General features: G+C 56.4%; 13 protein-coding genes across 13 annotated transcripts; 6 read left to right on the plus strand and 7 right to left on the minus strand.

The window, feature by feature from the left end:
- Positions 1-57: 57 nt before the first annotated feature.
- On the plus strand, positions 58-906 carry MKK02DRAFT_37961 (uncharacterized protein; the record flags this gene model as incomplete). The annotated part of the gene is made up of 5 exons (XM_053089861.1): positions 58-167; positions 230-335; positions 413-560; positions 608-804; positions 868-906. 5 exons carry the CDS (start codon positions 58-60, stop codon positions 904-906), a joined length of 600 nt encoding a protein of 199 aa, XP_052944207.1.
- Positions 907-1,157: 251 nt separating this feature from the next.
- Positions 1,158-4,191, minus strand: MKK02DRAFT_37962 (uncharacterized protein; the record flags this gene model as incomplete). Its single annotated transcript, XM_053089862.1, has 18 exons — positions 1,158-1,254; positions 1,311-1,391; positions 1,437-1,709; positions 1,757-1,831; positions 1,880-1,978; positions 2,026-2,060; positions 2,111-2,198; positions 2,246-2,283; positions 2,330-2,443; positions 2,489-2,633; positions 2,680-2,820; positions 2,866-2,998; positions 3,055-3,356; positions 3,401-3,818; positions 3,868-3,936; positions 3,992-4,006; positions 4,054-4,087; positions 4,141-4,191. The coding sequence occupies 18 exons, from the start codon at positions 4,189-4,191 to the stop codon at positions 1,158-1,160; spliced, it is 2,208 nt and encodes a 735-aa protein (XP_052944208.1).
- A 513-nt stretch (positions 4,192-4,704) lies between these two features.
- MKK02DRAFT_16877 (protein phosphatase type 2C) lies at positions 4,705-6,851 on the minus strand (the record flags this gene model as incomplete). Its single annotated transcript, XM_053085701.1, has 10 exons — positions 4,705-5,022; positions 5,104-5,366; positions 5,414-5,647; positions 5,692-5,898; positions 5,945-6,029; positions 6,076-6,149; positions 6,196-6,261; positions 6,308-6,544; positions 6,611-6,691; positions 6,830-6,851. Coding segments are annotated over 10 exons (1,587 nt in total), but the record flags the coding sequence as incomplete, so codon positions are not given.
- A 1,089-nt stretch (positions 6,852-7,940) lies between these two features.
- On the plus strand, positions 7,941-8,766 carry MKK02DRAFT_37964 (putative ribosomal protein; the record flags this gene model as incomplete). The annotated part of the gene is made up of 4 exons (XM_053089863.1): positions 7,941-7,974; positions 8,239-8,590; positions 8,636-8,705; positions 8,752-8,766. 4 exons carry the CDS (start codon positions 7,941-7,943, stop codon positions 8,764-8,766), a joined length of 471 nt encoding a protein of 156 aa, XP_052944210.1.
- A 68-nt stretch (positions 8,767-8,834) lies between these two features.
- On the minus strand, positions 8,835-9,850 carry MKK02DRAFT_37965 (NRDE protein-domain-containing protein; the record flags this gene model as incomplete). Its single annotated transcript, XM_053089864.1, has 4 exons — positions 8,835-9,048; positions 9,108-9,524; positions 9,574-9,750; positions 9,807-9,850. The coding sequence occupies 4 exons, from the start codon at positions 9,848-9,850 to the stop codon at positions 8,835-8,837; spliced, it is 852 nt and encodes a 283-aa protein (XP_052944211.1).
- A 216-nt stretch (positions 9,851-10,066) lies between these two features.
- Positions 10,067-10,926, minus strand: MKK02DRAFT_37966 (hydrolase; the record flags this gene model as incomplete). Its single annotated transcript, XM_053089865.1, has 9 exons — positions 10,067-10,120; positions 10,176-10,186; positions 10,237-10,342; positions 10,393-10,419; positions 10,482-10,564; positions 10,624-10,709; positions 10,764-10,776; positions 10,833-10,858; positions 10,907-10,926. The coding sequence occupies 9 exons, from the start codon at positions 10,924-10,926 to the stop codon at positions 10,067-10,069; spliced, it is 426 nt and encodes a 141-aa protein (XP_052944212.1).
- A 263-nt stretch (positions 10,927-11,189) lies between these two features.
- MKK02DRAFT_16944 (S-adenosyl-L-methionine-dependent methyltransferase) lies at positions 11,190-12,226 on the plus strand (the record flags this gene model as incomplete). Its single annotated transcript, XM_053085709.1, has 4 exons — positions 11,190-11,408; positions 11,459-11,658; positions 11,743-11,845; positions 11,915-12,226. The coding sequence occupies 4 exons, from the start codon at positions 11,190-11,192 to the stop codon at positions 12,224-12,226; spliced, it is 834 nt and encodes a 277-aa protein (XP_052944213.1).
- Positions 12,227-12,280: 54 nt separating this feature from the next.
- MKK02DRAFT_37968 (DNA polymerase ligase-domain-containing protein) lies at positions 12,281-13,653 on the minus strand (the record flags this gene model as incomplete). Its single annotated transcript, XM_053089866.1, has 9 exons — positions 12,281-12,441; positions 12,493-12,654; positions 12,704-12,716; positions 12,772-12,874; positions 12,925-13,039; positions 13,085-13,114; positions 13,167-13,181; positions 13,245-13,322; positions 13,371-13,653. 9 exons carry the CDS (start codon positions 13,651-13,653, stop codon positions 12,281-12,283), a joined length of 960 nt encoding a protein of 319 aa, XP_052944214.1.
- A 246-nt stretch (positions 13,654-13,899) lies between these two features.
- On the plus strand, positions 13,900-15,364 carry MKK02DRAFT_34433 (WD40-repeat-containing domain protein; the record flags this gene model as incomplete). Its single annotated transcript, XM_053088940.1, has 7 exons — positions 13,900-13,983; positions 14,031-14,218; positions 14,263-14,427; positions 14,474-14,573; positions 14,607-14,729; positions 14,763-15,269; positions 15,317-15,364. 7 exons carry the CDS (start codon positions 13,900-13,902, stop codon positions 15,362-15,364), a joined length of 1,215 nt encoding a protein of 404 aa, XP_052944215.1.
- A 295-nt stretch (positions 15,365-15,659) lies between these two features.
- Positions 15,660-18,496, plus strand: MKK02DRAFT_34434 (uncharacterized protein; the record flags this gene model as incomplete). The annotated part of the gene is made up of 8 exons (XM_053088941.1): positions 15,660-15,693; positions 15,744-16,174; positions 16,218-16,466; positions 16,513-17,091; positions 17,252-17,433; positions 17,467-17,989; positions 18,190-18,336; positions 18,389-18,496. 8 exons carry the CDS (start codon positions 15,660-15,662, stop codon positions 18,494-18,496), a joined length of 2,253 nt encoding a protein of 750 aa, XP_052944216.1.
- A 540-nt stretch (positions 18,497-19,036) lies between these two features.
- Positions 19,037-21,568, minus strand: MKK02DRAFT_37971 (cation transport protein-domain-containing protein; the record flags this gene model as incomplete). The annotated part of the gene is made up of 11 exons (XM_053089867.1): positions 19,037-19,126; positions 19,184-19,430; positions 19,474-19,612; positions 19,671-19,695; positions 19,736-19,748; positions 19,800-19,964; positions 20,010-20,075; positions 20,109-20,470; positions 20,502-21,246; positions 21,279-21,302; positions 21,351-21,568. The coding sequence occupies 11 exons, from the start codon at positions 21,566-21,568 to the stop codon at positions 19,037-19,039; spliced, it is 2,094 nt and encodes a 697-aa protein (XP_052944217.1).
- Positions 21,569-22,051: 483 nt separating this feature from the next.
- MKK02DRAFT_28183 (uncharacterized protein) lies at positions 22,052-23,860 on the minus strand (the record flags this gene model as incomplete). Its single annotated transcript, XM_053087502.1, has 5 exons — positions 22,052-22,141; positions 22,204-22,287; positions 22,558-23,385; positions 23,437-23,664; positions 23,729-23,860. The coding sequence occupies 5 exons, from the start codon at positions 23,858-23,860 to the stop codon at positions 22,052-22,054; spliced, it is 1,362 nt and encodes a 453-aa protein (XP_052944218.1).
- A 391-nt stretch (positions 23,861-24,251) lies between these two features.
- MKK02DRAFT_28184 (uncharacterized protein) lies at positions 24,252-26,358 on the plus strand (the record flags this gene model as incomplete). Its single annotated transcript, XM_053087503.1, has 6 exons — positions 24,252-24,410; positions 24,445-24,516; positions 24,548-24,771; positions 24,868-24,970; positions 25,068-26,057; positions 26,215-26,358. The coding sequence occupies 6 exons, from the start codon at positions 24,252-24,254 to the stop codon at positions 26,356-26,358; spliced, it is 1,692 nt and encodes a 563-aa protein (XP_052944219.1).
- Positions 26,359-26,410: the final 52 nt, after the last annotated feature.

The following is a 26,410-nucleotide window of genomic DNA, read 5'->3' on the forward strand; positions in this document are numbered from 1 at the left end:
ACTCAAAAACCACCACCCACAACTGCATACCCCACTCCCTACCTCCCAACTCGCAATATGGCAATGCACCCTTCTCGTCAGGCGGCGCTGGGTCTCGCTCCCGGACCCGCACCAGCTGCTCGAGGGAATCTGCAGACATCGAAGGGAAAGCAGCCAGAGAGACCATAGTATGTCCCCACCAGCCCATGGTCCCTGCTTGGTTTTCACAGATCTCAACTGACACCTGTAGCATCGGTCCTTGGTCCTCTCACGCCCTGGACGCAGCTTCGCATGGCGCTATAGCGTTCTGCCAAATATACTATGAGGCGTACGACGAGCCCACTCGGCGCGATACGGTATGCTCTCAGTACACCCTCCCTGCCAGCTGGAAGCTGCCCTGACATCTTCTCGAGCTGCAGAGCTGATTCACTAGGAAATCCCGCAGCTCTTCCTCCCTCAAGCCAAAGTAGTCTGGAACGGTAACCCCGTCCCCGCCGACCTCCCCAACTTTATGGGGTTCCTCAAAGGCGTTCCTCTTTCGCGACATGATCTCCAGACGTTAGACTGCCACCCCATACCAGGTGAGCTATGCCTTAGAGTTCTTTCCGGGCCAAGCTGACTCTAGCAGTCCTTGACCCAGCCGCCCCACCCTCCAGCGCCCCCGATATCATCGTCAACGTCACCGGCTCGGTCTTGCACGGTCCACACGTCCTCGCGGGTTTCAATGATGCCCAGGCTACCCATGCGCCTCAGAATCACCCACGGAAGTTTCACGAGATGTTTATGCTTCGTGCGGCGGAGCAGGGAGAAGGGATGCAGCCCAAGGTGAGCTACATGGGTCATTCAGGCGCGATGCGGGAGTCTGATTATCAGAGCTGATGTGTCTAGTACGCTATCCACAGCTCGAACTTCCGCTTCATCGGGTAGTGGAGGAGCGACAACGAGGAAGAGAAGGACGAGACAAGGGCTGGACAAAGGACAGGGACAGGGCACAAGCATTTAGGAGTCATTCCGGGCCATCATCAATCCACCACATTGTATCGGACATCATACCATCAACAGCAGTAGCATAAGAATCAATATTGTACCATACATTCAAGCCTTCACCCCGGTCTCGGTCCCACCCTGCGCACCAAACCTGCTCGAGGTTCTCCTACAACGCCTAGATATCAACAAGCTCAAAGGACGATCTTGGTCTTGCCTCCCGCCTCGGCAGCTTCCGACTCGACATACGCCGCGTCAATCTCCTTCTTGTACCTCTTGGCCGCGATGTTGCTGTGTCTCATCAGCTTATGCGTCCTACTTACCACCTGCATGACTGTCCGACATACCGCTTAACCTTGAGCGTGGGGGTGAGTACCTCCTCCGCGAATGGCTGAATAGTCAAGTGAACACCCTTGACCATCTCGAATCTGGTCATCAGCTCATCCCATTCTAGTTCGGGGGAGCAGACTTACCCGTTGAGCTTGTACTTCTTGGATGTCTTGGCCAAATTACCAAGCACAGCCGCCTTGACCTTCGGGTGCTGCACCGCAGTCTCCAAGCCCGCCACGTCACCAGCGGTGATCTTGGTCCCGAGGATAGCAGAGACGAGCCCCGCAGCGCGCTCGGGGTCGAGCACGCCGATAGCGACGAGGGACGAACGTGAGGAGTCGCCGTGTACGAGCAAAGAGGCAAAGGTCGGGTCAAGAGCGTACATTCCTTCGAGCTTCTCGAGCGCGACGTACTCGCTGATCAATCAGCAAGACAGCCGAAGACTCGATGCTTGTAGACTTACCCCTGACTGAGCTTGACGACATTCTTGATACGGTCGACGATCTTCAGACGACCACAAGAGTCGATCTCCGCGACGCTGTCGTCTTTAGCTACCATCTTGATGTACTAAATCGATATAGCTCACTCTCCGGTGTGCATCCATCCGTCCGGGTCGATCGTCTTGGCCGTGTTGACTTCATCGTGAAGATAACCGACAAAGATGTTTGCGCCCCGCATGCACAGCCTGGTGAGGTCAGCTTCTCGCCCTGGTGATGGGGGAGAGGCACTCACTCTCCACGAGGGTTGGGGGAGTCTTTGCTGGTGTACTGTCTTATCAGCTGCCTGTAGCGCAATACTCTCATCAGGGCCAACTCACGCCCATCTCTGGTACATCCATCAAGCAGACATCGTTGACAGGCTGGATCTGCCCGCAAGTCCCGGTGGCGGTAATGTCCCATGGTACACTGCTTCATCAGCAGCGTTCAAAACGAATAGTCTGGGAAATGCTCACCCCTTGGTTCCAGTCCCGCAAGACTCGGTCATACCGAACTACACATATCAGCATTTACTCTCGTGACATGGGGATAGCACCTACACCCTGGATCACATCGCAAGCGAACGCAATCTTGAGCATCTCGTGTACTTCGCCCGAGAGCGGTGCCGCCCCAGAAGAGCAGTATTGCAAGTTCCCGCCGAGGAGGTTACGGATCTACCGCCATCAGCTTTGGGGGTTAAGCCTGGGCACGAGACTCACCTTGCGGAAGACGAGCGCATCGTATACTGCGTGCTTGACCTCGCCCTTGGTCCGCCAATTCTCGAGCTTGGTGTTGACCGCCTTGGTGAGCAGTGCGCCCTTGAGACCTCCAGCTGCCATTTGCGTCTTGACCGCCGCGTGGATCCTATTGGATTAGCTTGTTCATGATGCCTCTAAATGACTCTACTCACCGATTCCATACCCTCGGCACACCGGCCATAACGTGCGGCTTGAGGATCTGGGCGTCCTCGAGCAGACGAGCAGGGTCGCCGGTCGTCAGGCAGACAGTACCGTCACCGTACCAGACCAGCATCTGCATGAATCGCTCGTAACTGTATCGTCAGCTTTACGTCCCAGGGAGAGACAGATCAGCTCACATGTGACTGAGCGGGAGGTAGGAGAGGTATCGCCACTCGTCGCCTTTCCGCATCATCTCGGTCGCGCCCATGGCGTTCGAGACGGCAGTAAGCGCCAAGTTCTCGCTCGTGAGGACGACACCCTTCGGGTCGCCTGTCTATCAGCTTTGCCCCTGTCGCAGCGACATTTCGGAAATTGGTCAAGCTTACCGGTAGTTCCACTGGTGTAACTGATAGTGATGACACGCTTCATGTCGAGCTCCTCCTCGCCGGCCAGCGGTCCCGGCTCGGTCCAGATCCCCTGCTGCGCGCCCCAAACCTCCATATCGGCCAGAGTGAGTAGCTCGACGTCGACGCTGCTCGCCCAAGCCTGCAGAACCGACATCTCCGTCGGGGTCATGGGGTCCATACTGACAATGACCCGGAGCGTGGGGCAAGCCTTGGCAATCTGGAGCATATCGGCCAAGTGGTTGGTCGCCGCAAAGACAATCGAGAGCGGGCAGTGGTTGGTGCTAGAAATCAGTATCGCTCTACTTCTGAGCAAGGGATGACCTACATGTACTTGGCGACGTCCGGACCGAGGGTCTCGTACAGACTCACCCCGACCAGCCCGTACGCATGACACGCCAGGTCGACGACCTGCCATTCCTCCCTGTTCTTGCTCCAGACACCGACCGCCCATCCTCGCCTCGCGCCCACCTTCCGGCGGTTGTGCGTCCCATAATGCGGGATGTGAGGGTGCGTGATCTCAGCGGGCAACACGCCCGCGGCGGTGCCTTCGCGTCCGCCCAATCGGCCCTCCCGCTCCAGCGCGAGCAGCGCGGAACCGAGGTTGTTACGGCGGGCCTGGACGGCTGCGTATGTGGTAGACTTTAGGCTGGTGCTGTACTCGATAGTACCGACGGGCTTGACGACTCCGGTAGGGATGATTTCGCGCTGCACGAATAAGTTGCGGTCGGGGTGACGAGCGACGGCTGCTTTGTCAGCTTTTATATTCCGAAGGGCTGGCCAGTCGGGACTTACACTGTTCAAAAAGCTCAAAGAGGGACTTGGGCTCGTCAGGGCCGTACAGGACTGACCGGTCCCAGATACCTGTATCATCAGCCAACTTGCCTTCCGCGCTGTGCTGGCGGGATGAGGATCATACCGTTTCTCCAAACACCTGAAAGTGTCAGCTTCACCAAAGCAATTATGGAGGAGTTAACTTACCACTCCATCCAGGTCGAGCACTCCCAGGGATCTCCTACGCCTGTCAGTGAACCGCTCCGCCGCTCCTGAATAGCCACTGCCACTCACCACACCCTGCTTCGTCAAATCCATATCATCGGGGAAGGGTCGGGGAGGCATCTTGTACTGATGTGTTGTTTTAGTTCTTGTTATATGTATAGGGCAAGCTTGTCACTTGTAAGATGGATGTACTATATTGCAGAGGAGTCAAGACTCAATGAGCGACGTCAGATGATTATGAGCTTGCCTGTTGGTCGGTAGGCTGCCGAGCTCGAGCCGCAAGGGACAGCATGGGGAGTTCCGCTTATTACGGACAGACGAGTAACCGGCGAAATCGGGCCCCGACTACCTTCCAGCCGCTCTTCTGGCTGACAGCAGGACCTCTTTCACGCTTCATGCACATGCTCCACAGATAGACCAGGTAGCTAGAGTCGGCCGCATGCATAAACACTACCACTGGGTATCCTACTCTGTTCGTACAATGTCACACCGTTATGATTTCCCTTCTGCAATTATTCGTCCCTTCTCCCTGCTTTCCCCTTAAAGGCCTAACGCCTCATCGTCCTCGATGCTCTCTAGACAATTCTCTGTGAAGTCCCACACGCTGTTCTCCTCTCCCTTGCACCGCACCGCCTATAATGCCGCCTCGCTCTTATCCATCAACCCCTCGACCTTCGCCACCGCCGGATACTGATCGCCCTGGGGCGTCGGCTTGAGCTGTTCCGGCGCAGACCCCTTGGCAGGCATCCGCATCTGTTGTAGTTCCTGGTGTGTCGGGACCTCGGGCGATCCGATCGAAGTGAAGGATGGGGGGATGGGGGAGACCTTGACGCCAGTGGAAGCGGACGAGGATTCGGCGTTGGAGGTGGGTGCGGGAGCGGTAGTATCGTCCGATTCTTCGTCAGAGTCCATGTGAGAATCTCCATCATCGTCCAACTGGTGGATTCGAGCCTTTAGCAAAAAGCTTCAGCATGCGCCCCATTTTTGACAATTTCCCCGACTAGGGATACATAGCTAAGCATCCGGACGTACAGGTTTGCCCTTGTCCTCACCGGCACCAGCACCGCCCTTTGACGTCTCTCCTGCCGCAGCAGACGCCTCCGACTCGTCGTCGTCGCTATCCTCCGCCGGCCGGAACATTATGTTCGAGGCGCCAAGCATGCTAGCAATATTTGCAAGCCCACCAGCACCAGCAACGCGAAAGCCAGAGCCGGTCAATCCGCCCATACCGCTTGTTGGCTGAGTTTGCAGCGCGGCAAACACGTCGGGGATGGATTCGGGTGTGTCGTGGCCGACTAGAAAGTCAGCTCAGAGCACCATGGTTGTGGGACGCGCAGCTCACCCTTCTTCTCCACGCGCTCCTTGACCCACGCCTGCCATTCCTCCTTTGTCCGCCCGCCCAGAAGCGCAACCACCACGACAGTCATGTTGTCGCATCCGATCCCGCCCGTCTCCGATTCCTTGGCCAAGCACTTGACCATCATGTCCTCGCAGATCTTGCCGAGATCGTCTCCGTTCGCAATTGCCCGGCGCGTGAAGTCAACCACTTGCTGAGAGGTGAGGCAGTCCCAAATACCTGAAATCAGCCAAAGCCCTTCCTCCCCAACTAAGCACACTCACCGTCACAGGCAACAACGATAAACTCCTCCTCGCCGTCGATGTCATGTACGACAAATTCAGGATCGGCAGTAACGATCTGCTTCTCTGGGTCAAGGGCGAAATTTTGCTTGAACTCGAAATCGCCCAGCGCGCGGGAAAGGGCGAGGTTACCGTTGACACGGCCGAATTCGACGAAACCGCCCGCCGAGGTGATTCTAGCAGTCTCCTCTGAGTTGTTAGCTCCAGTCCGGCCTGTTTGGGGCGATGAGCTCACCCTTGTTGGTAGGTTTGTGGTCATATGACATGGCTTTTGCCTCGCCGCGATATCCGAGAACACATCGAGAATCACCAGAGTTGGCCTGATGGTCAGTTTTGTCCTGCGCACACATGAGAACCACAACTCACGCATGTGAATTTGCCATTGGCGAGGACACCAACAACAGCTGTGCATCCTGAAGGGTCGTTGAAGAAGTTGGGGTCTGGCAATCAGCTAGGCTTCTTACGAGAGGCCTTGATAAGACATACCGGCTCTCAGGTCTTCGTCCGTCTTCAAGAACGCCTCCTTCAGCGCATCCTTGTAGTCTCCAACCTCTGTTCTGATCAGCTCCACTCCTTTTACCATTCTTCTTGAACTCACTATATGAGTCCAACGCCCTCAACCTCGAGTGCATCGTCGTCCCTGCAAACTTCGCCGCCGAAGATCCACCATGTCCATCAAAGACACCAAACAATGCCGGTCCTTCATCGTCCTCATCATCGTTCGACACCGTACATCCCGCCGGCTGCTGCTTGATGTTATCGGCCGGGTGTTTCGCCACGTATCCTGCGTCCGCCGGAGGGAGGTACAGATGTACTGTGTGGGAATCTTCCATGCCTGCTTGGTCAGCAACAGCACCGATACCAGCACCGCATTTCCGGCAGTAAACAGAAGGATACTGACTGATACGCCATCCCTGCATGTCTGAGATCCCTACCCAGTACTTCTTCCCTCGGCTCACCGTCGTGGTGTGCTTCTCGGTGACTGCTCATTAGAAGCGAGATATGCGTGGAGGATGCGTGATAGGTTGATAAGGAAAGAATGTGCGTTTAGGCAGAGACAAGTAGGAGAAAAGACCGCATCAGCATGCTTCCATCTACAGATCACGACGAGCAACAGTACCTGGTTCTGAGAGTGTTTGACCCTATGTCGTCAGCATAGACTCCAGCAAGGATCGGTCAAATGGCTTAGTGCATCGCACGGACAAGGAGAATGGGACTTCGAGCTGAGTAAGGGAATCAACACGTACCATTTTGCTATATTATCTGGCTGAAAACGGGAGAGGGGAGCGCAGGAGAGTCCTGAGGGGTTTGCTAAAGGCTGAGGCGAAGAGAAGTCGAAGGTGTATCGATTCGATATGGATTTGCAGGTGTCGCAAGCGCGACGTGGAAGGGCTGTGTAGCGCTTCCTCCTTTCTCTGATTCCGATGATCAGGGGTATGAGCGGCGGATCTGCTGAAGCCTTCTGTCGCGCGTGGCTTCTGAGGGATAGTTGTAAGAGATAAGATGTATGTGGTGTGTATGGAGAAGGACAGAGTACTTTTCGTGGAGGTTTGCTTTGCTCTGCTTGGATTGCCTTCTGTGCCCTGAGCGAGTGATCGCTCGCCGCGTACGTCATCTTGACGGCGCTGGCTCTAGCCCGTGCCACGATTTGCTCCCGCGTGCCTCAAAGTGTCGCACGAGCATGCAGCAGCTGCTGCTTGCAGCTCCATTGATATGAGCGACGAGCGGACGCTCAGGCGCTGCCACGGCATCGCAAGGGCCGCTCTGATGAGGTAGCCTGCACACGAGATTCAGAGTAATTGGCAGGCTTGCCTCTTGCGGGGCGGGTCGCATTCAGAAGAATCCATGGGAGAGCTTCCCGTATGCACGAGTCTAATGATCTGCCCTTGTTGGCCTGGGGAGCCTGCTCACAGAATCTTGGCGCCAGATGTACCTGCATCGATCGATGAGAAGGGATAGATGCATGATGCATTGCACAAGTAGGGAGGCCCAGCCCAGCAGCAGCGACAGCAAGGTGGTCCAGATATGACGGCATGACCGCCCGCATCGGCGATTAAATTACCTCCGTTCCTGACCTGCCACAATCGCCCAAATGCTCTTTTGGCTGCGCCGGTGTTTTCCGTTAATCCCGCCTGCGTCACGTTACCGTTTTTCCCCTCTCCGTTGCAGCGCGCGAGTTGTGCACAGAGAGACTAGATACTGTTGGCTCATATCATCCATCTAGCGATATAATGGCACCCTCGACCACAAAGACCGGCGGCAAAGGTGAATTGCCGTTCAGCATCGCATCAGGCGAGCATACGAGGTGGAATATGCGGGATGAGGGAATTGGAGAGATGGACCATGGATGAGAAAAGGGATGCACTTCAGGGTGGGGAGTCGGGGACGAGCGGAAGGGGCATGCTGTATTGCTCCGGTGGGATCGGCGGCATCGGCTTCATGGGCAAGGGAGGGAGGTGCTGGGAGTTGGATTCGGAGGAGTCTTCGCGGCATAGCGAAGCTTTGCTTGAACCACAGCTGACAGTTCAGCCGCCGCAAAGCCCCAGGATGCCAAGGCGAAGGCGGCCAAGAAGGCAGCGCTGAAGGGTACGGCCTCGCACACCGCCCGCAAGGTCCGCACCACGGTCTCCTTCCACCGCCCCACCACTCTCAAACTCGCCCGCAAACCCAAATACCCCCGCAAATCCGTCCCCCACCTCCCGCGCATGGACCAGTTCCGGACCATCCAGTACCCCCTCAACACCGAGTCGGCGATGAAGAAGATCGAGGAGCACAACACCTTGGTGTTCATCGTGGACTTGAGGGCGAACAAGAGGCACATCAAGGATGCCGTCAAGAAGCTGTACGATGTTGAGGCGCTCAAGGTCAACACCTTGATCCGGTGAGTTCATTGAGTCATAAGCAAGGGGCCGAGCTGACGTTGCAGACCAGACGGCAGGAAGAAGGCGTACGTCCGCCTGACACCCGACCACGACGCGTTGGAGGTTGCCAACAAGGTGAGTCCTGGATCATGAATTGCTGGAGGATCGCGCTGATTGTCAGATTGGCTTCATCTAGTTCGCTCTGGGTTCTGTTGGGTCAGGCGTGTATGCATAGGATCACCGCATGACACGTTATGCTGCAGCCTAAAACCGGAATACTCTGTTGTCTGATTTTAGGAATGTCCCCTCTCCATCGACCAGTCCGCCTATATCCCTCTCAACAAACGTCACCTCGTCTTTATCCGAAACGAGAATCACAGTCGACACGCGCGTACCATACCAACTATCGCTGAGGATGACGGGCGGGATACAGGTGCATTGGGGGGCGTCCGCTATGCTCTTGATCTCGGTGGAGCGTCTGGAGATCAGCACTGTGCGGGCTGGTACTGGAACCCATATTATCGGAGCAGGACCCACCTGAGAAGTCGGAACAAGCGCTGGACAAGCTCGTCCTCCCCCTCCCCTGCCTTCCCCCACTCCGCAAGCGTCTCCCCCATCCCCTTCTCCCCATCTACGACTTTTGGCCAAGGCTTCTCGATTGGTGTATTTGAGATCCCATGTGCCCCTCTACTCTTGTCGTCCAGGATCTCTGCTCGTACTTCAGGCCGATTACTGACGTGTCCTACTTCCGCTCCGTCCTGCTTGACATGAAAAAGCAAGAGGTTGAAGCCGTCATAGTCTGCCGAGTTTGAAGTGGCGTCCATAAATGCCCGTATTGGATCGGATGAGGGTGGAGCTTCCAGGAAACCGCGCAGGAGCTGTCCCCGGGATGGTGCGCCTGGTCGGCGAATAGCGGCTGCTGCAGGCGAGATGGAAGGATCGCGGATATTGGTTCTGCTCGACTCAGCTCGAGATGGGGGATACAAGCGATTAGACAGCGTACATGAGGCCTATCCGTAGATCTTTCGTCATCCCCAACCACGTCCCCCCTCCCGCCGCCGCCAGGTCCTGCCCCGACAAGAACTCACGCGAGCCTTCTGGGCTATCACGCCCGAAGGTGTGCCATGCAGCGGGCGTAGCGGGCCGGTCGTAGAATTCATCTCGGTTCGAGGCGATGATTCTGCTCAGTCAGCGTGCTGTCAAAGCTGGACTGTGGAAGACGGCAATGAAACGTACAGCTTGAAGCCGGGCTGAGTGGTGGTGAAGAAGGCGATACACATGCTGCTTCCTCAAGATTGAGATGGAGGTATGAAGCATACAAATGAAGCTGGCCGGTAAGCAAACGCAAGACGTCTGGTTCGCGTTCGGCGACCGAGGTACCGGGTCCGACAGCCGGAGTACATGTATGTGCGCTGACCTCTTACCTTCCATGTCCCCATGTCATGCATACTGAACTACTTGAACAATTACTGAACTCTACTGTTTCTCCTCGACATCTACAACCTCGACTTGATATCCTCGTAGATCGTCTTGATCTCATCTTTCGACAACTAGCATTGTCAGCTGTTCCGTTCCTGTTGCACCGACTTGGCCACGGCGACTTACATCCTTCTGGACTGTACTTGTCAGCTTATGCCTCTAAGAATTTCAAGGCTATCTAGCTCACCTGGCCAACCAATGACGAGACCCTCCTTGTCCCCCGCCTCGGCAGGCTTCGGGATCATGTGGAAGTGGACATGGTCGACGACTTGGTGTGCTGCTCGACCGTTGTTCTAACTCTTCAGCCATTGCTCCCTGAGTAGTCTCGGAGGAGGGGAGGTACCTGAAGGATGTTGTAGTTCTGCGCGCCCTATTTCATCAGCCGAGTCCTGATCCGAAGCTAGTTAAACGGTGAAGTGAGCAGAAGCGTACCGAGGCAATAGCTATCTTCTTGAGCGCAGGCAGGATGTCCGCCATCTCGGACTCTGGGAGATCACTCAGTGTAGCAGCATGGTCTATCGCATCAGCACAAGCTGCCAGTGTGCGAATCAGTACTACGCAGGTCTGAGCTTACGCTTGGGAATGACGAGGCTGTGCCCTTTGGCAATTGGTCCAATATCGACAAAAGCAAGGACGCTCTCGGTCTCCATGAGTTTGAGACTGGGCTATCAGTATCTCAAGCCTGATCTTCGTGCGGGTATATGGCAGGCATACCATGGGATCTCGCCTAAAACCAGTCAGCTCCGGCCCGACTTCACAGCGGTGTCGCTGTATTTAGCTCACCCTTGACGATCTTGCAGAAGATGCAGCTGCGGAAGTCAGCATTCTGAGACACCGCAGCTAGCAGGAGAGCTCACGTAGCGAGTGATGCGGCCATGGTGCTTTTTCTATGTGTAGTATAGTGGGCAAGCTGTATATTGGAGGAGAAGGACCGTTGAGCGATGAAGCTGCCGGGTATATATGGCCCAACCCGAATTGACATCCGTGCGTATCCGGCCGACGTTCCCGATGGACGGAGGCACCGGCCGAACGCCAGCAGCTACACATTCCTCGCCGACGTCGAGCTCTTATCGAAGTCAATTGCATCAACCCCACCATGTGAAACCTTCTTCATTCACCCAACCCAATATCACAGGCAGTATGGCGTCACTAAAGAACCACACTCCCGAGAATTACAACAAGAACGCCTCGTTCGTCTACTCTGACAAGTTTACTTCGCCCGTTCTGGACCTCTTGAATGCTCAGCCCGGCGAGGTCATCGCGGACCTAGGATGCGGGACGGGGGAACTCACTGCCAAAGTGTGTGCTGCTGTGGGCTCGGGCGGGAGAGTGGTGGGTATTGACTCTAGTGCTAAGATGGTACGTCTCCCTCGCTAGCGCTAAGGCCCAAACGCAAGCTGAGCCCGCAGCTGGAGAAAGCAAAAACAACCCTCCCCGGCGTAGACCTGTTCGAGGCGGATATCCAGAAACTCCCTTCCCTCCTAGATCCCAAGCTGAAGGGCACATTCGACGCGGTCTTCACGTCCGCTACGCTGCACTGGTGCAAGGCCGACCCGGCGGGCGTGGTGGAGGGGATCAAGTGGTTATTGAAGCCTGGAGGAAGGGTCGCGTTTGAGTTTGGCGGGTTTGGGAACATGTACGTCCGCAAATCTCCACTGACGTACCAAAGAGGGGACTAGAGCTGACCTATCAGTGTGGGTGTTCGAGGGGCTATACATCAAGTTCTCCGCTCTCATGGGCATGACCCGCTCGGACTGGATCCATGGTACTTCCCCACCGTCAGGCAGTACACTCAGGTCAGCTTCCAGCTCTTGACCGAAGATCGCGCAGCTATTTCGGCTACAGTGGCTCAAACTGACTCCCAGGTCCTCGAAGCAGCCGGCCTGACACCGTCCAACCTACACCTAGTCCCCCGCCCCAGTCCGCTCGATACCGACTTTCTCGGCTGGCTTCGGACGTTCGCCCGCAATACCTGCTTCTCGACCTTCTCGGATGACGACGCTGAGGGGATGATGAAGGAGGTAGAGGCGCTGGTTGCGCCGGACTGTTATTGGAATGACGGGGCGCCTGGGGTAGGTGCTGAGGCATGGAAAAACGGCGCCGCGGGAGTGAAGGGCCAGAGTGGGTGGGAGCTGATGTATGTTCGTCTGAGGGGGACTGCTACGGTCCCTTCATGATCATGGACACGTACAAGTAGACGATGTGATGTATACATACGATAGAAGCTGTGGTCATGCGGCGGCAGTTACGAGCTTGACTGAGAACCGCACCTGCTCCTCCGTCCCCAGCTCATCCACCGTCTCGCTCCACCCCTCGAACCGCTTCAGTTCGCTCTTGAACATCTTGGGAGCTCGTGGGGCGCTTGAGCATACCTCAAAGAAGGTTCTCCCGGCTGGACAGTCAGCTACTAGTCCATCGCGAGCACGATGGTAGGCCAGCTCACTCTTCACGCTCCGCCCCCAGAACTCGCCGTCCTCGCCACCTTGGTCCCAGTCGTACCTGTCCACATCGGCCGGGAGGCGGACAAACCACGTCTTCTTGTGGACTCCACCTCGGCCGAATGTGGAGGAGCGAGAGTTCTGGACGTCGAGTACGAAGATAAACGCTGATAGGGTCAGTACGTCGGAGGATGTGATGGGAGGTAAGCAGCTTACTCTGACCGGTCATCTGGACTATCAGCTGCTGGCCACTGCAGATGAACATCCTCAACGCGAGGACATACCTTCCTTCCACCTTTCAGTGTGAGCCGGATGGTCCGCTGATTTCCAGTAGGAAGGACCCGGGTGAAGCGATCACGCAACTTGTCCTCTTCGTGCTTTCCGAGCCTGCACAAGTCAGCTGCGCACCCTATGCTCTCCGAGAATATCTAGCTCACGGGTCTTCGGCCTCAGGCGAGACCTTGCGTCGTTTCTTTCGCCGCTCATCTTCGCTGTCCGAGCCGACCGAGCGCCTGGAATTGGTGATCTCGTACTCGCCTATATCCCACAGTACTGGCGTGGTCAGCAGATCCCGGGGAGGGGAGGGAGTGGACATACGTGTTCCGGCTCTTTTACCTGAGCTGAAGACTGGCTTCTCAGCTCATGCTCCCTCGAGGTATATTCTTCCAGCTCAGCTCACCGGTACCGTCACTTCCTGAGTCCATCAGCTAACGTTCCCTCCACGCAGGGTACGTCGCTTGAGATTAGCTGGACCGACCTTCATGTGTAGTGTAGCTAATGGGATGTATGGTAGTCTGCACAGCCATCCGACTGGACTCCCCCTTCTTATCCATCCCTGCCAAGTCAGCTGCACCCCCTTCCCCTAAGAGTTTGGAAGAAGCACCTATCAACCCCTTGGGTATAGCCCAACTTAGCGTCCCCCCATCCAGCTGCAATCTCAGATCATAGTGAAGCGCCCGGGCCTGATGTCGCTGTATACAGAAGAAGTTCCGTTTCCGAAGCGCAGGGAAACGCTCAAGATCCGCGGCGGGAAACTCCCAGGGGAAGGCGGAGGTGTCGGTCTGGCGAGATGATGAGGGTCCGGATGGCCTGGCGGGTGGGTCGCAGATGGATGATGGGCCGCGTCGGGAGGTGTCCCGGGTGTTCAGCTTGTGGAGGGTCCACATAGCTCCCGGGAATGAGATGAGCTGGGGAGGTGTACGGGGAGTTGGCAACGAGGAGTGAGAAAGTGAAGGCGAAAGTGGAGCTGACTGGACCGGTGAGAGTGGAGGTTGTTCTCCACGTGGCTCGAAGATACACATTCCTCAAACGAAGCATATAGCTGCAACAACCGCCTTCAAATAGCTACTCAAGGTCAAACAGTGCTACACAGAGCTTCACCATCTCAAGCCGCCTCTTATAAGCTGCCTGTCATGTCGAATCAAGCTGGTCCTTCGAGGCATCCCGCTGGGCCTCCTCCCTCGCGACAACCGATCAGTCTGGAGCCATACGTACTGGTAAGACCCTTGTCAAGTATCCCTCGGACCTGCGCTAATTAAAGCAGGATAAGCTAGCACCTGCAAGACTCTTCAAAGACGCTATAAATGGAAAACTGCCCTGGGTTTCCACTGCACACCATGGCTACTCAACGAAAGCCCAGATCTCCAGTATCGCCTTTGACGATACTGGCAATGGCTGCGTCACGGCAGGAGAAGACGAGCTGTTCAATTGGTGGGACATCACTACCGGAACGTAAGTGTATCTCCTCAATCACAAGACCCTTGCTGACGAGACAGGAAAAAGAAGACATATGCATCTCACAAGTATGGATTATCGCAGATCCGCTTGACTCATAAGCCGACCAACGTCCTTCACACGTCGACCAAGACGAATCACGATATCCGGTATCATTCCATGCATGACAACAAGTACCTCCTGTATCTGAAAGGACATAGTGCGAGGTGAGCTGCCGAGGGAAATGGGATTACGGATGTGGCTGACGACCAGGGTCCGCTCTATCCAGATGCACCCGACAGAAGACCGCTTCATCTCGGGAGGGGATGATGGGACTGTCCGGATATGGGATCTTCGGCAGGGTAAATGCCAGGTATGTTGATGAGATAGCGTGGGCTGATTGTAGGCACTGCTCAACAATGTTGGAGGATCCACGATAGCAGCGTTTGATCACGCCGGGACGATCTTTGCGGTCGCTTCGTCGGACCTAGGCGTCGTCATGCTGTACGGCACCGATGCGCCTGACGCCGTGAGTGTTGCTCTTGAGCTGAGTTGACCCCAGATCCCCTTCTCTCATGCCCGACTTGTCGATCCCGAACTCGAACGCGCAAGCCAACCTCCCCGCCGACCCGTCTTCACCTCGATATCCTTCTCCAACGCCGGCGACCTCATCCTCATCGGTACCTCCTCTGACGTGCACTACGTCGTCGACGGTTACGACCTCAGCATACACTGTCGACTCGTCGGGCATCAGGGGCTCGAGACGGATCGGAATGGCAGAAGAGAGCCACAACCACGGCGCGGGGGAAGCGGGGAGGAAGTGGGCTGGACGGCCGATTCGAGATGGGTCTACTCGGGCTCCGCGGACGGAAGCGTCTATTTCTGGGATATGGCGTCTCATCAAAGACCGTCAGACGATGCCAAATTGAAGGCGGGAGGGAGGATACCGTACAAGACGCTCACGCCAACGATACGGAAGAAGCCAGAGATGTTTGCCGAGATGGGACCGTCGAGGGCGGTGAGGTTCAATCCGAGGCATGCGATGATGGCGGTGGGAGGGGAACAGCTGGTGAGTGTAGCACAGACGTCATTGCTAGGGAAAGCTGACGAAGGTAGGCATTCATGCTGCCCGAGCGAGAAGAAAAGGCCCCGGAGGGGTGGTGATCGCAAGAGAAGGTCGAGATAGGGGATGGGAAGGAAGGGGATGGGATGATCGATTCCCTGTATGCATACCTACACCTTGCTATCCTGTATGTGCTACTGGCCTGACCTCGCCAGACCCTCACCGGTCATAGCTAATATAGGCAGCTTCAGCACAGACCGGCAACTCGAGCGGCGATCGCCGGAGGCCTAGGCGCGCGACGGTCAAGCTTCGAGGAATTCGAGCGACTTTCGCTGCCCTTCTTCCTTCAATCTGTTAACAGTCTACAACCCTTACAGACAGGGAAACATCGAGACAATGTACGGCGCAAATAATGGATTCGGAGGTCCTCGTGAGTCTGACCAACTTACAGAAGGTGAGAGCCGCGGCTGACGGGAGTAGCCCCTTTTCGACCTCCTCCTGGGAACCTCCCTCCGTTCCCGCCAAATCTGGCGCCCGGCGCTCCCGGGGCTCCTGGTGCGCCCAGCGGACCCAGCAACATCGGTGGCTACCATCCCTTTCCCCCGCTTACAAACTTCGTCCGGCCGCCTTTCCCTCCTCACCTCCCCCAGGCGCCTATGCCTATGCCCATGCCGAACATGTACCAGAACGGCTCTCCCTTGCCTGTCCGGCCTCAAGGCATGCCCTTCGGCAACTCCCCCGTACGGCCCATGTACCCCGGTATCGGGCTCCCTCCCAACCCATCTGCGCTCCCGACGCCCCCGCACAGACAACCAAGCACAAACTTCGTTAAACCGCTCAAGACGACCGACATGTTTGTGGGGTCTATCGCGCCTGGTATAGACGATGCGACGCTTATGGAGCTTCTCACTGTATGTCTTTTCATCCATAAAGAGGGTCCAAGCTGACCTTTAGGCTTGCGGACCGATCCACGAGCTCAAGCGAGGTCAGAGCAACGGCAAATCCCAAGCGTTTGGGTTCGTCTCGATCGAAAATCCCGAGGTGGTCATGCGGTGCATACGCTGCTTGGACGGTGTGGAGTTGCCGGACTTGTCGCCGGAGGGGATCAGGGAGAAGAAGCCGTCCAAGCCGTTGAGGGCGAAGGTGGATGAGAAAACCAAGGCGTTCTTGGACGAGTTTGAGCAGACTGTGGGGCGAACAGACGTGAGCTTCCACTTTGCGATCCATTCGGTCAGAGCTCATGATTTAGGACGACGAAGAAGCAGACGCTGCCGCGCGAAAGACCATCGCCGCCATCATCGCACGGATCGTCCAAGCCCACGCCCCCGTTCCTGAACCTACCGCTCGGCATTCCGGCGGCCAATCACCTATTACCGTCATTGTCCCCGCACATCTCCAGGATCTTCGGGAAGGTGACCTGCCGGAGAACCAACGCGTAGCTGTCCTCGACCAGATCTCGGTCTTTCGAGAGAATGCTGCGCGGCTGGAACGGCAGCAGAAGCTCCGAGAGGAAGAATTGGAGATGGCCAAATACAACAGTGCGGGCGGGTACAAACGGCCGCCGAACCCCGCCGAGTACGGGTACGGCCAACGGGGATTTCAGACGAATGCACAGGGTCCCAGTGCTCCGTTCCAGCAACCCCAGCGCGGAAATGATCGACCCCTACTACAGGCGAATGGGCAGGGACCCCAGGGGTACTCGAAACCTGTCGGTTTCGTCAAGGCTCACGCGGCGGAGGCGAAAGTGGAGAGCGGTCGGACGGATGAGGAGGAGGAGGATATGAGGCAGATGAGGCTGGCGAGGGAGAAGGAGGGCAAGCTGAGAGAGGTGGGTCAAGTCCTTCGCGGCGAGACCGCCCCGTCTCGCCCATGATTATCCCGTGTTCCCTCCTCGCAGCTCCCGCACCATCTGCCATACCCGCTTCAATCGGGGCCGTCAATGCCTCGACACTGGCCGCTTTCGTAACGTGATGTAGCTGACTCTTTAGCGCGAGCGGCAAGTTGAAAATCGAGAGCGTTACCGCCTGGAGAATCTCAATCGGGAAATGTCTCATCGGCGGCAGCAGGGCGAGGCAGAGGACAGGACTAGGCGGGCCATGGCGGAGCGTCTTGATCGATTTGACGATGACGAGGTTGCAGACAGGGGCAAGGAGTTGTTCTTTGCGGATCGGTACGTTTGGACAGGAGACTGGGCTGATTGCAGTACCCGCTGGCGCAATACTCGGCACCTTCACAGGACAAGAGAGTACCAAGACGACGTCCGAGATAGGCAAGCAGAGCAGGACGAGATCAAGGCGCTCGAGAAGGAGTCGGAGGAATTTATGCGGCGGCAGATGGAAGAGATGGCTCGGATGGAGGAGGTGCAAAAGCAGCGCGGGCTCCTTACGGAGGATGCGGCGCCTGTCAAGCTCGCACTCGCTGTACCCGCGACCGCGCCTGAACCCGCCGCAAAGGCCAAAGCAAAGGTCGAACCAGCTCCCGCCAAGGCCCGGCCGGCACCGGCTATCGCGTTTGACAATGATGATGAGGAGGAGGTCGCTGCGGACAAGCGAAAGCAGCGGACGTTCGTCAAGTTGGAGTATGACGAGAAGGATGTGGTGGATAGCACGGCGGAGGCGGAGAAGGCCGTGGCGCGAAATCGGCAGTTGTTGGAGGTGCGGAGCCGGGTGCCGAGGGATAAGCGGACCTTGTGGGGTATGGAGCTGAACTGGAAGGCGATAAACGAGGTACGTGGTTCTCTATCGTTTTGGCTCCTCTCATCCCCAATCCTGCCACACCTCATTTCAGAATCTACAGGCTTGGATTTGGATGGTTCCCTACTCTTTCCCGCCCTCCTTGCTGTCTTCCCCTTCCGTCTGTTGCGGAAGCCGTCACTCTTTTGTTGTGGCAGTCTTTGATAATAAAAGTGGGTAAGCTGACAGACTAGAGCGCGACCAAGGCCAAAATCCTCTCATTTGTTAATGGCAAGCTCGAAGAATATCTCGGTGAAGTAGACAAGGATCTCTCAGATTTCGTCATGGAAAAGGTCGCCGACCGCAGCAGCCCCCAGAAGGTGGTAGACGAACTAGAATCAGTAAGTGCTTGTCATGTCTACTGTGCAGGGGTATCAGCCGATCACCGCTCAGGTTCTGGCGGAAGATGCGTACACCCTCGTAGTGCAATTATGGCGATTGCTGGCGTTCGAGACAGCTGCTGCAAGGGCCGGGCTGCCCTCAGGGACCATGCTGGTGTGAGTGTCATTGTGTATGCAGAAGATTTTCACGCGCAGAAGTAGACGATCTACGAGTATCTTCATTATCTGGAACGAGCAGCTTTGGAAAGCATCAAGTGTGAGCACACGGACCTTACTAAGCATTTACTCACCCGATTTGCTGCAAGATGGATCATGCCTCCTCATTGGTGAGTAGGTCCTCCCCTCAAGGCTGTCGACTGTTGGTCAAATCAAGGAGGAATCATAAGTCTGACGAGTCGGAGGGAGACAGAGCCGGGGCTCCGGGGCAGGGTACATGAGGAGAGAATGACGGGTCTGCGATTTGGTGAAGGTAGAGAGGACGTTATGTGCATCGTATCGCTGTGCCTAGCCAGGGCTATGTGTGAGTGGGCTTCTCTATGTTCACAAGGTCCGCCACGACTTATTGTACCGTCGAAATTCACGCGCGAGGCGTCTCAGCAAGATAGTATCCGGGCCTGCATGTATACCCTCGCTTGTTCTGCCCTCTATGATGTCGGACATCTATATACAACTGTTCCAAGGTCTCTCCACAGGATCACCATCACCGGACGAACGCCTTCGGTAGCATCACCGCCCGATCAATAGCCACTGGCAAACCCCTATGTCTCCCGCGTATCATGATAAGCATGAGCTGAACGGTTAGCTATATTTTCTCTACCCTCCCCACCGGGATAGGAGGCCAACTCACCACAATCTTGGACGGTACCGAAAACTCCCCGCAGAACGAGTAGTTGTTGTTCGGCGTCCCCATCGATAGCCCAATCATAGAGTATGCCGAAGTGCACTCAAAGATGATCCGAAAGAGGGTGAACCATGACCCCGTATCGGCATCGACGATCTTTGACCGCTCAAAGCAGGCAATGAGGAAGACTGCGAGCGCGAGTGGCCAGATGTCAAATGCGAGCTGTCGGCGAACGTGCCACATGACGTATTTGCTGCAATGTCAGCCAAGTAGCATTTCGGATCGAACGGACGGACCTGAAGATTTCGGTCTTCGCCTCTGGCCTCTTGTCGTCCGGAGCTGGCTCGGTGGTCTCGGACGTGTCGTGCTCCGCGTTGTATACCCCTAGCGCTTGTTCCTCGTATACGTTGGTAGAGCGCACCGAAAGCGCGATCGCTGCTGATCAGCTGATGGGCTTCAGGATCCAACCGGGACGTCACTATAGCAGACGCACGATAGATGGCGATGTACATGAGTATCTGCGATCAGCTGATTCGAGTCAGGTCATGGAAGACATACCACATAGAGGAATCTGGGCGTTAGCGGCATCCTGCTTGGGGACATGGTCCGCAGAGAGACTCACAAGGTAGACGGAGCAAGTCCAGGTACCGCTACTATCCCAAACCCTGACGCTCGCACGCTGAGACTCTGCAGCACTCCCTCGGAGAACCGCTGCCACCCGCTAGTGATGCTGTCAAGGACAGGTAGACCGATGTTGAGCACAAGGAAGCTGAAAAGCTCAATTGCGCTGATTACGTCAGCAGCAGCCTCGACCATGATCAGAATCGCTCACATGAAGGCAATAAGAGCTAGAAGGAGATACCAAGTCTGATGACTGGGGAAGAGGTACAGAAAACATCTACGGTCAGCTTTCGCTCCAAGTAGCACGTACCTCCTCGGGTGATCCAGCAAGAAATGAAGCGTCTGGTGCAGGGTGGAATCACGCGTAAGCTTGGTCCCGAGCCAAATGAGCATCCGCAGCGTCATCGGAAAAGAGTGGTTCCCGAGTAGCATGGCGAAGTTGAGGACCCAGATGAGGAGGTAGCAGTTTGCGAAAGGCGCGATGCTCTGATCGACCAATGATAGACCGGCTCCTGTATAGGCGGCGACAGAGAAGTAGAAGGACGACCAGACGGGGTTGACGGTCGTGGTCTGCACAGCGTCTGAGGCCTGAAAGGCGGACGACCAGTAGTTGATGCGGGAGAAGTAGATCGAAAGGACGGCGAATGGGAGGATCTGGCAGAGAAAGATGTACTGATGTCAGCTTCGTCAAGCTGGAACTCACCGCTCCGACAAAGTAGCTCAGAAACCTCAGCGCGCGATACTCCACTCCGCCGATCTGCTCCAACCGTTCATCCTCCAGCTCCTCGGTAAAGAATCGGCTGTTGCGCCCGATAACGAGCCCTCCGAATCCATCTGGTAGCCAAGAAACGACGTGCTCCTTGACCGAGCTGGACCAGTCCTTTGACTCGTGCGTAGTCTCGCGAGTGAGGAGAGTATGGGGATGCTCCAAACGCACGGGTAGGCGGAGTGTATCGACGAGGAGATGCCCGAGCTTCGAGAGGAGTGGGAACCCCCCTAAGCCGGTATGAGCGGGTTTGACGGGTGCCGGGATGGTGTATCTTGTCTCGTGTCGGTCGCCCAACCCGACAGTATTCAGGCCGAGCGTACGAGCTCGGATAGTTTGCCGTCGGTGGAAACTATTCTGGCCTATAATGGCCTCCCGTTGAGTGTTCTGGCTGATCGTAGGAGATTCCGCCAGAACGCGATCGGGGATGTAGTGGTCGAGTAGCTGGGCGTTGATGGGACCGGTGATCTTGTCACGGTCCACGGCGTGCTGCTCGACGCCCATCTTGGAGGCTGCGAGCGTCTCAGCGCGGTGGAGCTTGTCGTTCGCCAGCATGGTCTGACAGTGGACGCGAAAGAAGCGTTTCCGGACAAGCACCATGAGGAGCGCGACGAAGGACGTGTCGCCGATGATAGCGAGGAAGATGAGGCATGCTTGCTGGAAGGGATGAAGTGCGGATAGACTAGATCAGCTCTGAGCGTTTATGAAGCTCACTTGATGGGGACCAGACCAGTCGTACTGTCAATCAGCTCGATCCCGTTGATGGCAGGATAAACAACTACTCACGTCATGGCCGAATAGCACAAGAACAGGCAGTCGACATACTCCGACCTCTGGATCCCAGTGCTGGTGCTCCCCTCGGCCAGACCGGTAGCACCTGCATTTCCAGCATATACGATACCGGAAAAGACGAGCGGTACGAAGACGAAGCAGGCGAGGTGAATCCGGAAGAAGTTCCAGTGCAAGCTGCGGAGCGCGTGGAGCGCTTTCTGAGCGAGTGTCATGATGGCAAGTATGATGTATGAAGACAAGAAGAAGCCACAAGTGCCATGATGAGAGTAGCTATCTATACAGATGCGAGGGCAAGGCGCTGTCGAGGTAAAAGTTGATTGATACACACAGTTGCGACCCTGTGGCGATGTGGTGGCCCGCATCGGATCTCATATCTGAAACAGCTGACGTAATACAGCCACGAGGGTCCATGCATGATATGATGAGCACGAGCACGACCATGTCCATGCGCTGCAGCAATACAACAGGTGTTAGGGACAGAGAGCATCTATGTACAATGCAGGATAATACATGGAAGACACAACGGATCCGGCATCCGCTCTCAAGTTTCAACAACGCAATTCTCGGTCTTCACCGCGCAGCTTTCCCCGAGCTACAGTAACGTGTATTCGCAGTATTGTCCCACGTCGGCGCATTGCGGTGGAACTCCCAGGCGCTACATGTTAGCGAGCGATCGATGATAATGATAGTTGGTCTTACGGCGGAGCTGCTCCAAAGCGAACCCCTCTCGAATCGGGGACAGCCGGTAGAGCCTTGTTCGTGTTCACTCGGGTATCCTGTTGGCGCTACTGATCAGTAAATAGCCTCGTCAAGTCGCGCGCAAGGAAGGGATCAGAGTGGAACCCACTCTCAGAGAGAAATCTCCGGCGTAGTGTCCACCAAATAGGGGACCATCATACTGATGCTGCGCGTATTGCGGACGTGTTTGATTCTGACCCATTCTTGATCAGTTGCCTCAGTGGGTTAGTGAAAGCTGGGTGGCGACTGCTGGATCTGGTCAGTCTGATGTGGAATGGAGAAGAACACAGGAGCGGCAACCCGCAGGTGACCTGGAGGCCAGAGTCGGGGCACCTTGAGGGGTTGAAAGGACGACACCAGAAAGGAGCGACAGGTGATCACATGGTTCTAGGCTATTCGTGTGCGTGGATTGAGAGCGACCCGGCTACCTACAACACCCATCTTGCTCATCGTACAGCCTCACGAATGACCTTTGCTTGCGCTTATTCGCGGCAACCTTCTCCTCGTCGTCGACGTCGAACGCGAAAGCGATGGCCGGCGCCAACCGGGCTTTTGCCCTGGCGGTGGGTCTGCGTGTTATGGGCGGCTCGGGGGGCTCTACGCAGTTGATAGGTGCGGCTTTGTCGCTGACAAGTCCGCGCTGCATCTCTACCTCCTCCACCCGAGCCAGCTCTTGCGTTTGCTCCGTCACAGATCCCCACGACTCCCTCTCACCCGCCTCGTGCTTAACCATATTCGCTTGCTGATCTCGGACGTCCTCTTGGTGTTCCTTTGTCCGGCGAGAGTGACGACCACGTCGATGAGTACTGCGACCAGCACTGTGGAGGCTGCGCTTCGCTCGGGCGGTAAGATCTCCCCCGTGCATCTGTGGAGGGGGTCGATCACGCCCGCCTGGAGGGTATTGAGATGATGCGCTTGATGTCGAAGCGTTCCACTGAAACCCCCGCGGGCCATACCCGTACGCGGAAGGACTGGGCGGCCGCTTGTACCCGCCGGGATTGTAAATTAGGGCCATCTTTGTTTGTTCCTCCCGGAGCTTCTGCTCTCGGTCCAGCCACGCAGCGTTCTCGCGGAATACACAGATTTGGTCGAGGCAAACCACACGCTGTTTTTCGGGCAAGTCGCCTACTCGGAGATTTTGGAGATGTGCGGGGACAATGACGTTGATTGGGGTTTGACCGCCGGAGGCTCGAGTGACAGGTTCGCGGGCGAGAGCTGTATGGACTTGGCCGAGGCGCGCGATGATGACAGCAATGATATCTCGTGCGGCAGCATCGGCCGTGTTGTCGTCCTGGGATCATGAGCTGGTTGGACGGAATAAGCGAAGCTGACGACGACATACAAGCTCACAATCGACCGTACTTCCGGACGTCTGCTTGAACGCCATGGCCTTCTCATCTACCCTCAACACCAATGCTTTGGCCGGTCTCTTCTCCCTGATCCCCTCCGGTGACAAATCCGGAAGTCGCACACCACTCAAGCAGCGTATACACCGCCTGACAACCTCGGGATCTTCGATCGAGACGAATCCGTACGCCTCGGGCTTCCCTTTATTGCGACCTCTATTGAGCTCGTGGATTGGTCCGCACGCGTCAAAGTCAGCTTAGACCTGAACGGACGGAAGGATGACGTACATTGAGGAGTTCTATCAGTATCGCGTTCTCTATACCAGGTGCAATGCAGCCGACGTACACGTTGATACTATTGAGCGGCTTGGTAAAACTCCTGCTTGGAAGTCCGTTTCCGGGCGTCGGAAAGGGGATCATTGAGAGTGAAAGAACCCTGCCGGTGTCCATAGGATGGCCCTCGTGACATAGGAACCGTTCTGAGACATGTCTGGCAAGGTCATCGGACTAGCTAGAGGGAGGGTTGGAGGAAAGGGTGGTCGAACAAAGCTCGCGATTGGCAAGAACGTCGGGTGGCCACCGATGTTGCTTTGCTGCCCGGGGCCGCGGGGCAAAGTGGTAGATGGAGAGGGCGGAAGGTGTCCTGATGATGGTGTGGAAGGGGCTAGTTGCCATCAGCTAAAGAGTCACAGCTGTACATGTCCGATCATGACCTACGTCCGGGACGCGGGCGACAAGCTTCATCATGACCTCCCATTGTGCTGAGGCCCGTGGGAAAGACAAGAGGGATGAGACTCAATGATAGAATACAATGGGCAAGAATGATGTAGAGCACGAAACGAGGATCGAGTCTAGTACCGAAAGAGCAAGCCACGGTTCGCAGGGAGGGTACCGAGGAAGCCCTGAGATGCGCACAGACGCCATCAGGCACCACTACGTTTGGGATCGTGGCATACCGCTAGGAGCGATAGTGGGCGTCGTACTACAGTGTCTTCTCACTATAGTATCCCACTCCAGCCACGGCCAGCGCTCGTTCGGGGATGCAAGCGCCGAGTTCCATGGGGGGCTTTGAGATAGTCCGCTGCGAGCTTGCGCTGCTCCCTGAAGTGCGGCTCGATCAGATCTTTACTCATGTCTACCATGTCGCTCGCTGTGACTCAAGTCACACGCGAATATGTTACTGAACCTGTGCAAGATGCAACGACAGATGAGAGCATACGCCGCAGATATCGCGCCCCCGTCGCCCCTCGTGGCGCCACTTCCAACTTTGAAACCCGTGGCTGGGCGCTGGTGTTTCAGGTTACGGGAGCAAATTGGGTGGGGCATTCCAGGTGCGTCAATTGAGCGCGAAACTAGTCTATCGTCCATCCATCCATCATCCATCTATTCATACGCCTACAGCTATAGCAGCGCAGCAGACCTTCCAGTATGCTGCCACTCCCTACAGATAGCCCACTTCCGCTTCACGTCATGGATCGTCTCATTCGACACGCTGTCAGTGTCGCCGAGGACCCGGTCAATATCCTCCTCGTCAGCAGGGTGAAGCCTTCTCTCCTTCTTTCCTTCTATCGTTCTCCCCTTGTCCCTTGGTCCCTTGTCAGGAGGCTGTGAAGCTGATGTCCACCAGTACTTCTTCACGGTAGCCATTCGCGAACTCTACCACTCCCCCGTCATAATCACCAGACCCGACTCCTTCTTTGAGCACGGCGGTCTCGCTCCGCCTCCGGGCTTTCGGAACACGTCAACGGAAGATCTGATCGGGGGTGGCTACTTCAAGTATGCCGCTCTCAGATCTGTCCGCCACCTCAGCATCGTCGACCCCGCTACCCTTGCCTCGGTCGACCGGTACTCTTCGTACAACTTCCCTCCTTTCCCTCCCATGATCCCTCCCATGATCGAATCAGTCAACATGCCGGCCTACAATATCACCGCACCCGTGCGGGAGGCGTGCTGCACCTTGCGGACCCTACCCTCCGGTGTCATGCCCCACCTGGACACTGTACGGCTCGTCATCCACCCCGATCCCACATGGTATCGGCAGCACTACCGACACCCTCTGGAGCAGCTTTGCAGAACACTTCTCAAGCGGACAGAAGCTCGAGCATGGTGTCAGAACATCACCACGCTCCCAAACCTCACACATTGGATCGGCTTCACTGCCGGGGTCCGGCATCCACCCTTTGTTCCGCCCGTCCTCCACCTGCATACAGGGCTTTCGACACCCGACCCCGACGAATACCTCAAGGCCGTCACCGGGGGCACCACCTTCATTCATCTCGACAGTGAGGGGCGCGGCACACCGGAGACGCCAACCGTCCAAGAGTTGTCAATCAGGTTCCGAAAGATCGGGCGCGACATCGGGCACTGCTTCGTCGTTCGCACCTACAAATTGTCGTCGGCAGAGCGGCGGGACGTCATGACTCGTACACGCATCACGATTTCCGGCCCGCTCCCCTGGAGCGCTGAGTCTTTGGACTCCAGCCAGATCAGCCAACAGATGCAGACGGCTCTGATTGGCGGAATGGTTGAGGACTCGGTCAACCCGGATCACCATCGGCAGCTGGAGCGGCGGCTGAGTGTGGAGGTGGTGCTGGGCTCTGAAGGCGAAGCCTGTCCGGTCTGCCTAGGAGAGCTTTAGGCAGTGAGTCAGTCTGCGTACGTGTGATTCGTCGGCGTGATGAGCTGACATGTCGCAGCTTCGATATTTCGCAGCCCCTCAAGATCCGTCGAGGATGTACGTACAGCTATGGTGGAGTATCGAGACTGAAAAATAGGAGGTGGAGAAGGCGATAGGGGTGGCATCAGCAAGCGGTAATGTTCTCAATGTACGCAATATCAGTCTGATAGGCAACCCCGACCGCTCCCGCGCCGGATTGGGCACCCAGATTCTGGGCAGCACCGACTGTACTGACTTCTGACCATTCATATGTACGACCTCTCTTGACAGGATAGTCGAGGAGGCTGGTGTTA

This window comes from Dioszegia hungarica, assembly GCF_025882075.1.
Source record: "Dioszegia hungarica strain PDD-24b-2 chromosome Unknown MKK02contig_15, whole genome shotgun sequence".
Taxonomy (NCBI): Eukaryota; Fungi; Basidiomycota; class Tremellomycetes; order Tremellales; family Bulleribasidiaceae; genus Dioszegia; species Dioszegia hungarica.